The sequence below is a fragment of the Dinoponera quadriceps genome, unplaced genomic scaffold, assembly GCF_001313825.1.
Source record: "Dinoponera quadriceps isolate SergipeBrazil2010 unplaced genomic scaffold, ASM131382v1 scaffold1692, whole genome shotgun sequence".
In the NCBI taxonomy this organism is placed as follows: domain Eukaryota; kingdom Metazoa; phylum Arthropoda; class Insecta; order Hymenoptera; family Formicidae; genus Dinoponera; species Dinoponera quadriceps.
The window spans coordinates 680,572-691,951 of NW_014555923.1; the positions used below are offsets into that span (position 1 = coordinate 680,572).

General features: G+C 40.1%; 1 protein-coding gene across 1 annotated transcript; it reads right to left on the bottom strand.

Annotated features, from left to right (window-relative positions):
* Nucleotides 1–1,173: 1,173 nt before the first annotated feature.
* LOC106745844 lies at nt 1,174–3,993 on the bottom strand. The gene is made up of 3 exons (XM_014621812.1): nt 3,947–3,993; nt 2,547–2,741; nt 1,174–1,275 (listed from the first exon to the last, which is right to left on the bottom strand). Exons 1-3 carry the CDS (start codon nt 3,956–3,958, stop codon nt 1,174–1,176), a joined length of 309 nt encoding a protein of 102 aa, XP_014477298.1. The 5' UTR covers nt 3,959–3,993.
* Between the last annotated feature and the right edge of the window lie 7,387 nt (nt 3,994–11,380).

Here is an 11,380-nt window from a genome sequence, read left to right on the forward strand (position 1 = left end):
CAATTCAGATATCCTGCACTTTTCCGCGACTGCTGTAATGGAAATAGATAGCTTGCGAGCTGTCGAACGACGAGCGAGCGAGTAAATGCGTCGTGTAACAGCGTTGCCCGCGTACGTTGAAGGAATTTCGTCTTTTTTCGAGAAATATTATGATATACATACATAATGGAGAAATTGCTCATGGGTTCTCTCGAATCGAAGCCGGGAAACGGACTACTAAATAGAAGAAGAATTTTATAACAGAATTTTATAACAGAATTTATAAAAGAATTTTATAACAGAAATTATTATGAAACATTCCGCTGTAATTTTAACATTCCGCTGTAATTTCTTATCTTTCGGCTTCAAATGTACGTAGAAAAAAGAGATTCGGTTGAATTCAATGTTTTCCACCAAAAAATTTAATTCATTAGATATTTTAAATATTGTTAGCAAAAGTATTTTTAATATCTTTCTAATATATAGTTACAATATACAGTTTTAATATATATTACATATAGTCCAAAAGTCGATTAACAAACCAAACGTGTTTTACGGTTGATGAAGACGGAATTTCTGATTCGTATAAACCAAATTCGATTCTTACAATCGGAAATTCCGTTTTCATCGATCGAAACGCGTTCGGTTCGTTCGCCAAGTGAATTCAGCTAAACTTTTTTTTCCTTGCACCGTTTGGATATTTCAAGAATTGATGTCTATTCACAGGATTTAAAAGTGTTTTAAATCGATTTGAAAAGTTTATATTCCCGAACAAGATAAACTCTACCGACAATCTATTCCTGCATTCTACTAAAAGACACGGTAAAATTGAGAAGCGTTGAAATTAAATCAATAATATCCTCCCCGTGTATGGAGGTCCGCGTTCTTCGAAATTCTTCGAAATCCCTCGAAGTTCCCCGAAGAATGAAAAAGAGGACGAACCATAACTACGTGTTTTTTTTTGTCTGTTTTTCCATTCGTGGTTCTTGTGGAAGGGAGAGAGGAAAGGGTATTGAAAAGAAAACACGTCAACTCTCGCCAAGATCTTTTCTTGTTTTTATTCTTTTTTTTTTACGTGGATGAGGCTACACGATAGAGGATGATTATCGATGAGAAGAAGACAAGCTTGCGGGCTACAGCTTCCACACGGGCATCAAGTGAGGTCGTCGGCCACCGGTCCGATGATTTTTGCGGTCAGTAGGTAATATGGTAGCCGTGCTGCTCGATCGAGTAACTCGACGGGATCTCCACGGGTGCGATCGGCGCGGAATACGCGGTGTACGCGTACGGCGATACCTGTGTGAACGCGCGAATGAAACAATAACAACGAAGAATAACAAGAAGAGTTGTATTTTTCATTCGCGATCTCTTCGCGATAAGTCCCGAGATATCGAAAAGCGATCGATTCGCCGACAAGACGATGCATTCGTAAGCTGCGTGCTTTGACACAAATACGCGCGGCTGTCTTGCTATCTCTGGCCTTTCGACTTACAACTCGACACACAAATATATGATTCTCTTTCCTTTCTTGTGTCTCTTGAACGCCTTAACCTTCCGCCGGGCGCGACCGATCTGACAGGTTTTTACATTATGTCATTTTATCGTGAAAAAATTATACTATGTTCTTCGTGATAAAACTAATTTGTAAAAGAAAAAAGAATTAAATATCTTTCTAAAATAGTGTAGTTCAATACAGTACGAGCTAAAATAACAAAGTAAGTTCGATTTCTATTCTAATAATATAATTTACTCTTACTTCGAACGATGATGTCTGAAATTTCCGCTGTTTTAGCGTCAAAGTAGGTTGCTCGACGTAACATTGAAGTAAAATCCGTCGAATTAAAAGCTCAAGAGAGAAGTAATAATAAGTATCGGTATCGTCAAAGTAGGTTTCTTATTAGTCCCAGCTATCTAAATAAGCGTAAACTATCCTTACGAGCATGAAAGCAGCACCAACATTTCGACTCGGGATGGAAGGTTGATGCGTTCGCTATCACAGTTTATTCCTCGCTTTTTTATTTACTTGGTCGTGTAGAACAAACTTAGTTCGATGAGATTAGTACGACAGATCAGTTCGGTAAAGGACGAATGAATGAAAGGACTATATTTGCCCTCTTTCCTCTTCCTCACACGGTACAAATTTTTCGTTCAAAACGGCCCGTTAAAATTTCGTGTTACTTTAACACAGGGAATGTGTTGAAAAGCACCAAAATATAACGTTAAATTAACCTCGCATTTACATTGTCAACATTATATTTGAATACTTTTCAACATATTTGTGTGCGTTTCAACACAATTTCCATACATAATTCTCAATGGGCCGTTTTTAAACATAAAATTCTCCACCGTGTGTGATTGAATACAAACGAACCTTAATTTGTTTTACTTTGATAATGTGGAAGACAAATGATTGCATGTGTGTGTGCGATGCTGGCCACTCGTGGAAGGTCATTATTACGTCACACGCGCAAAACACGTCGTACACGTTAAACCGAATACACCTGCGATTTTGTCACTGGTCTCCACGAGAAATTTCTACTTTGACTTACGGTCGGGGAAATATTTACCTGCGACAAAACGGGCGCGGCGTATGCAAGACGGGAGACCGGTGCGATGAGAGGTGTGGCGATCGGCGCTACCAGCGGCGCGAGCTTGGTGGTTGACGCCGGCGTTTTGATCTCGGAGACGAGGGTGAGCGGCTTGGGCGCCGCTTTCGGTGCGGGCGCCGAGAACGCCAGGCCGACGAGAACGCCGAGGAGGATCTGCAAGTAATCGTTTCGCGAGGGAGAACTCACTTGTCGGGGGATTATTGAAATTGGAAAACTTCGCTCCGCACGCGCCGGTGTAAGTGACTGAGGAAGAGAAGCAAATGAGTCTATGCGACGCAAATATCGCCTGGAAGGAAGCATCCCTCGGACGGTAGACATTTTTTCAGATATTTCTATTCACCCTCAGGGAAAATCAAGGGCAAAAGTAATACTTGATTCATTAGAATCGATACCTTCCACTTGCTTGCGTTAACGTTTTCTCCATCACAAAGTAAACACGTTCATTGGCTACGTTAAGGGACGGATAAGATTTAATTGAATTTCACGATTAAGTAGAAAAGTGAAATTAAGATCGCGAAATAATATAAAAAGCTTGTGAAAATTAATTTCTGTCACACTTAAAAATGTTATTTTTAACTTTTAGTTCTTTAGGCGTTCTTTTACGTTTAATTTTATTCCGTTATCTTACCCACATGTACGAAATAATGAAATTAACATCTCCTCAAACAAATTAACCCATTAGCTGCCACGATCCTCATTTGGGGATCAAAACAAAATATAATTTGAATATAATTATACTGTTACACAACTTTTTGTGCATATATATAACTTATCCGGCCAAAAATTAAAAAAAAAAATTTGCCAGTTAATGGGTTAAATTAAACGAAATACGAATTTATTTACAAATTGATCATAATTTGTGTGTTACTAAGAAAAGTGAGGAAATATCGACAAGCCTTAAAGTCGTCATCTTATCCCCCTTTCCTTGATTTACAAGGTGTAAATATTTAAAATGTTTCGTATATTTTCTTAAAAATTGCGGTATAAAATCGAAGGCGAAACAATCTTCAAGAAAACGTCGGGGATCCAAATAGGATTACGTTTCTCACTTCGAACTCGCGTAGATTTCCCAAATAGAATTCACAATTATCTCGGAAAATCAGATTCGTCGGGGAGTCGCAGATCTCACAAAATTGTTCTTACTTCCGGATGCGTCGTTGAAATTCGAGCGGACTCGATCGTTTACTTTTTACGGCTTTATCGGGTGCGTCGAAATTCGTCGCAACTGTACAAACCGGGAGTACATCGCCATCTTGGGATAATTAATGAATTTGCAGGATCGATCGGAGAGCGCGCTTTCCTCTTTCTCTCTCTCTCTCTCTCTCTCTCTCAAGACAGCGTAGTCGGGATTTACTTACGAATCGCAGCATGATGAGTCTGGGCGAGGTTCCTGCGCGGATGCACTTCTTCGCTTACGATACTTCGCGTCAGTGCGCGGCACCGGCCCGGCCACCCCGTACTTATAGAGGCCTCCGGGGGGATAAAGCCGTAAAAAGTAGACTCGTTCGGTACTACAAAAGTTCCTAACTGCTGTACCCGCTGCATTCCTCCCTGACTTCAGGGACGGACCCGGCCTCTGCTTGCATCCTCGACCACCAAACATGCACGCCATCCGCACGTGTGCATCCATTCAAGCTCACCCGACCCGCGGCTCTGTGTTTATAATACGCGAGCGCGGGGGATCGGCTTCGTTAGAATTAGACGAACGCCCGGACTGTGTGAGATTTACTTTACGGAATAATTGAGCGATATACTTCTTTCAAGCTTAGCTCGATTGAGGCCTGTCGACGATGACGGGAGATTCCGAGTCTTTTTGAATATCCGTCTGTTGCGAATGTTTCGCCGCCGAGAACGATGCTGATATTGTCGCTGGTGACGGTGACAAGGTGGTATTGTTTAACAACTCAGTCATCTTCGGCCCTCTCAGTCCATGTCGGAGACTTTTTCGCGCTGTAATTCGCCCGCATTCCGATAAATGTATGTAGCAGCGAGCTGCACGCGTTTCGCACACGACTGTACGATGGATCGACAAGAATAACGTCTCTCGTCCGGAGAAACGTTTCTCCCATTTCCTCCTGTTTCCTACCGTTTCGAGAAACGCGAGAGTCCTTCGACTTCGCATTTTTCAATTATCGATCCACGTACCTCCTCGAACGCGCGGCACGTACGTCCGCGCTGTAATTCTCCCGTCGCCATTTTCCTCGGCGTATATATCTCTGTATATATGTTTAAGTGCACACACACACACACACACACACACACACACACACACACATATATATATATATACATACAGGGTGTCTCAAACTAATTTCGGTTCCCGCAGTGTGCAGGTAGAAGGGGCGAAACTGAGCAGAAAGTCACGCGTTTGCAAAATTGCACTTTTTGCAAAATTCATAATAAACAATAAAAAATTAATTATTTCCTCTCGGCTGATGAACGGGAAACGGTAGGCCGAATTCTGTGTAAAAAGAAATAGTTTATTATTAATTCCTCGTTAACGATTGTGAATTTTACAAAATAGCGTCTTTTTCGTTCAATTTCACCTGTTTTATCCGCAAACCGCGGGTGTCGAAATTAGTTTGGCACACCCTGTGTATATATATATATTTTTTTTTTTTATTTATTTATTTATTTATTTACACACGCGTGTATGTGTACAGATACATACATATACGTGTAATACGTACATATATATACGGCACGATCGCCGGTTTCTCCAGGATGGGCGTGATTTAAGAAAGGGAGACGCAAGGAAGGTCCGGCGATAGGCGAACGCTCGACTCTCTCGGCCACCGAGAGAGAACGAACCGATGAGGCGCCATACCGTAGACCAGGAATACCGAGGTCATTAGCAATACTCACTCGGTTCGTTCACCCGGGATCACCTTGAGGATCCCCCGACGCGTGTACACACACCTTCGGCGGTCGGAATTGCGCGCCACCAGGTAATTTATATCGATGCACGGATCAATACTAGCGTAGGATCGCACGGAATATACGCTGACGGGATGATATTGTGCGGGTTGCGCGAACACAACCGCATCAGTTGTGAGAGACGATGTCAATAACGACGAGAGAAGAAGTGTGAGAAACGTGCGTGATAACGCAAACACGACATCGCAAAGAATGAACTCCCCCGAGACGTCGGAGGGAAATTCAGAAGAGGACATTCGGCAGGGATTCATTTTTGCTACGTCCCAACGTCTTTTCGACGTCTCGCTTGATTTTTGACCGAGTAGAATATTTGGCGGGATCTAATTGGGATCCACGCCCGATTTCTCCGTAATAATTGTGGATTCCAGTTGAGAATTCTACGTAGGTATGATAGATGTATCGGCGTTTCAAGCATACGATTCTAAACGAAAAACATAAACAGATACTATTTGGTGGTCTTGAATGATTTAAAGATTTCCTCGGGTTTCCATTTTACACTACGATCGAATAACATGTAAAGAATGACTTTAAGATCGATTTTTCTTCATTTTTGTAATAACGTAAAAATAATGATTAACTTTTTTCTAAGTAGCCAAAACTTTCTGTCTATCATCTGTACAAAATGAAAAATTTACAGATAAATTAGAATTCTTTTAAGTTAAAAATCGTTGAGAACGTATCAATTTTGTCATATTTCCCATGTATGTGTAAAAATGGCGAAGGTCGAAAGTAAATTTTTTTATGTGAGAAATAATTTTCACAAACTTTCTGCGTTCTTTTCTTACTGTAATATCTGTACAATACAATGAAATACAAATTAAATTATTATCTATGAGCAAAAAATATGATTTTTGATAATGCAATAACATGATAATATTGTTGAAATTCCAGAATATTATATTTCTGGAAGAAAATAATGTATTCTTGCTTATAGATGAAACAATGATTGCGTCTATTGCAACATATAAGTTTTGAATTTATACTTAATTTTTTCCCGTGTGTAATACGTGCAAATAAGCAAATAACGTTAAAGTTTGACTTGAATTATTTCAGCTTCGGTATAGTCGAATCTTCAGTCGAACGTGGCAAAGTAAGCCACTAAGTAAAACAGCGTACGGCCAATCAGTATCGCGAAAAAAAGGTTTCATCCCACGCTTGGGATAAGAATGGGATGCTTCCTAATATTGATATCGTAGTGGATAACATATTTTAGGACAACTTTAGATATTTTCATCAGAAGCTACGTTTTATACGGAAAAATGCCTGCACGGTACTCGAGGATGAGACGGTACGTCAAATAACGCACAAAGTCATTTTGTAACTTTCACAAATAATACATAAAAGAGGAACATGTTAAGGTGTTGCGTCAACATACGACCCTTTACAACGGGTTGCCTGCTGAAAGGCGCGCACATCCAGATGATAATTCCGGATTTGGCGATACAGTCACTTTTCTAACGAAATTCCAGGGTTCCTAGTTGTCATGACTTCATGATGATCGAGTCCGCGTCATGATCGATTACAAGCCGAGCTACATTGTACATATATAAAATATTTAAACATATAAATGTGAACAAGCATTGGCAAGAGCAATTTTGGAGAGTGATAATGGGTTGAAGAAGAAACAATGGAAGAAAAGAATGAATCTTACCGGCCTAAACATGACGGGTTTATATTCAGGAACCCGGAATGGAACTGAAAACCGTATGGAAATCGATATTTTTGTCGTACCGGAAGCGTAAACCGTACCGAAATTTTATAAAGCTTACAGAACTGAAATCAGAACCGTTACATATTTTTTTTCGGTTTGCGGCTCTTTTCAGTTCACTACTTCGGTTCTTATTCTGATTTTAAATAATCACTTTTTTTTTCATTTCGTAATAAAATTTTAGTTCTCACGAAAAAGTAGAACATCGATTAGTTATCGCGACGAATAGAAAATAAATTTCAAGCAAATACGATGTTGAAAAGAAGAGGATTAATAGACGAAGTAATGTATTACAATTTTGGGATAAATAGAAAGACAATCATCCTGAATTGTACAAATCACTCTAACGGAACATGTGTGTTCTGAAAAAGTTCGGAGAATATCGTGATATTTTCCGAATATTCTCAGAATCTACATAACTTATATATTCCATTAGGAAAAAGTTACAAATAACAAGGATAATATTATATCCAATTCCGGAATTATCCGGAATATCCGGAATTATCATATCCAAAAAAGTTGAGAGTAGAAAATGGAAATAGTGGAGAAAGGTTATCTACATCGAGGAAGTGATATTATTATTTTTTATAATATTTTATTGTACATATTATATATGTATATATATGTATATATACATAATTTAAGTCAATAAAAATTTCGGTAAGGAAACAAGTTTGAAGAACCAGAACTGAGAAGAAATTTAAGCGGTTTACCAGTACTTTCATTGTCTAGAAAACCGGAACCTTTAATAAATATTTTAATGGACCAGAACCAGACCGATATTTTCATTCGGCCCGGGTCAACCTTGGTTTGTTATCTTACCCACCTTTGATCAAGATCTGTGATCGATTCTGCACACAGACGGATCTGTAAACGCGTGCTTATATAGGCGAGCACTTCCGTGATCTTACGGTCTTCGGGAGGAGACCTTCGAGTCTACAGGTTTGCGCAATAAGAGCTCGACGTCCCCCGTCAGTTTGCGCCTCCACGAATGTGGCGATGAATATATTCGAAATACGCGAAGGCATCTACGGCGTTCTTGTCGGAAAGGCTGTGAATGTGTATATGCGCGTGCGGAACACGCCTTTCCGCGAACGTGTTTCGCGCGAGACGTGAAAAACTCTCTCGAGAAGGGAATAAAATAGAACGCACGAAAATTTTCAACATGTGCGAGAACGAGTTCAAATGTGAAAAAAAAGGGATCTAATGCGAGCAAATATCAAGGATACAAGTATCGAAAATAACTCCGGTGTAAAAACAGTAAGTATTAAAGATTGCGCATATAGCAAGATCGAAATGTTGCGAAATGGGTCGGCAGTGTATCACGAAAATCGAAGCGGATATGCGGATTATGTTTTTGTCGCTTGTTGGTTCCGGAAACGTTGAGCTTTTTATCGGCGTCGTGAAATTTTTGGAAGGCTTGCTCGACAAAGCTTCCGCGATCTTGAGACTTTGCTTTTTGGTCCTCACTTTTCAGTAACAATAAGCACTTACCACGTCGCAGAAGCGAGAAGAAATGGTGGCTCCTCGGCGGAAAAATACAAACGAGAACGCGCTTAATCTTCAAGATCGCGGTTATCCGTTTCTATTGGCTGTGCGACATTGGTAGTGGCGAATCGGACGAGAGCCGACGGTTGTAGCCGATGTGATCATTGTGTTGTATCTTGGAAACGATCCTGATAAAATTATATATGAAAAATGCGCAAAGAGAATCGCAAAGGGAATCATAAAGAGAGAATCGCGAAAAACTAAAAATTAATTAAGACGAATTTAGTAAAAATTATAAAAAATTCTTATGATATTATTAAAATTTTATTTTTAATCATTTAAAAAATGTGTAATAAAATCGAGTATAAATTTAATCGAATAAAACAAAATTCAAAAAGAATGTATTAAATAAAAATTCTAACAAAAAGATCTTAAAAGGAAAAAATATTATTAAAAATACCTGAAATATAAAATCGTGTGTGTTATTTCCAAGATTAATTTTGCTTAAAAATAGACACGGGATTTAATGCAATTTAATAAAAAATCAATGAAGACTTTAAAAAAGCAATTGAGATAAAATTATATTTGACAACTATTTTTAACAGAAATAATATCGGGAGATAATAAGCTTTACCTTTACAGAGGAAAAATATAATTTATCATTCTATGAGAAGCAATTTCCGGATTATTTTCATTTTACTCGCAATTTTCCTCTTAATGTAGGTTGCCGTCGTGCGTAAAGATTTAATTTGTAAGATCGAAAGATTCAATTTCCAACGCCCACACATATGTATTTCCCGCTCGTGATCGTCCTCCGACGTGAATGAAACACGCGAATCGATATACCAAAAATTGACACATCTGCTACAGACGTATCATGTGAAGTGACACGCACATTCGCCAGTTTCCGGGCGTGTCGTTATATCGAATAATACATCAAACTCTTCCCTCCTCCGCGCGACGGAAACTTTTTTCAAGCCCCTTGATAAAAAATTTACCAAGTTAGGCTCATGAAAAGTACATGGGGCGGGTTTGTATGTTTCCCGCAAATATATTCGATACGTGACCCAACGAGCGGGTCGCGAAGTTTCGCCGGCGAGTGTCGGGAAAGGACTAAAGCCGAAACTCAAACAACCGTTGATCGCCAAGTCGGTAAACACTTTTCATCGAGTCGTTCCAAATCCTATTTTGAGAAAAGCCTCACGTAAACGGGTAGGTAGATAGGATAGGCTATATACAGTTAGATATCGTAGATGGATATACGGGCGTGAGTTTGTCCAAATAAAAAGAAAAAAATAAACTATAAGAACGAGATCACTTCGTGATCACGATGCTCCTCGCGTTTGCTTCCCGGTCGTTCGTGCGCGAGAGGAGAAAAAGTCTGAATTCTCCGGCGAGACGCATGCGAGAGGGAAAATCTGCGATCCTCCGTAAACCTCGGACTCGGTACGTGATATGTAGAGAGGAATTAACCTTCTCGGGAGGTGTGCAACGGCTTGGGAATTCGGGAAAGTGCTCGTGAATGCAACGGTGCGCCGGTGGAAACTCGTCGAGAGCTTCGATTTCGACAAACGTTCGATTACGTTTTCGACTAACTACACGAAGACAGACAGATATAGATAGATGGATAATCAGGGAACATTTTTGCAACGAGTGTCGGTGATGGATTACCTTACACGTATTTTGCTACCATCTTTGAAGTAAAAAAGGATGCAGATCGAAGGCGAAGGTAAATAATAAATCAAGATACAGAGAAAAAAAAACAGTTTCCGTCAATCAAGGTTGTGACTGGCGGTGAAAAGTGGATGTATTATAATAATGCTAAGCGGGAAAAAATCACGGGTGGATCCAAGACAACCATCGTCATCATCGAAACGCGATATATATTCATGGAAACGAGATTGTGCTCTGTATTTGGTGGGATTATGAAAGCGTGTTGTGTATTACGAGCGTAGCTGAGACCAAAAATGAAACAGTTACGGCTGGTCGTTATTCACAACAATTACGCAAATGAAAGCAAGCATCGAACACTAAATGACCTCCCGACCGCGACTGAAAGACGCAAGACGTTTCTTTAGCGCGACAATGCCGGGCGACGTGTCGCTGAGTCCGTGAAAGACAAGTCACTGAAAACTTGAATGACAAGTCTTACCGCAATATTTTCCAGACATTCTGCCGTCTGATTGCCATGCCAATCGACGCTCTCCAAGCTAACGAACTTTCGAAATTTGAAGAAATAACAAAAATACATCAATAAATGTATCGCCTCCAATCCTAAGATTTTCTTCCACCCGATGGAATCCATTTGTTGCCGGGAAAGATGGGAGTTAGTTAATTGCAAGCTATGGGAAATATTCCGATTTAAATCCCGAACGCTCCAGTCAATAATCTCGCATCCAGCGAGTTGCGAGGGACGAGGTAGTTAGGAGGTCGCTTGAGAGACGAAAGAAACAAACGGCCGGCATATTTACGTAAAGGCAGAAATGGCGGTTTTATTGATCAATCGGTAGCGATCGGTCGTTCGACCGTCTGAGCTGGTACAACAAGGTTGCGATGCGGATGCTTCGGCCGACCGGTCGTTCCGATGAACCATCGCGCGTGGTGTCCTCAACATCGTCGGCTCGAGAGAGAGAAAGAGAGAGAGAGAGAGACGTCCCTT

Bases quoted from the DNA above. Each gene is read 5' to 3' on its own strand.
- LOC106745844 (XM_014621812.1), bottom strand. The intron at 1,276-2,546 runs GTAAATATTTCC...GCGTTCACACAG, and splicing joins CCGCGCCCGTTTTGTCGCAG to GTATCGCCGTACGCGTACAC.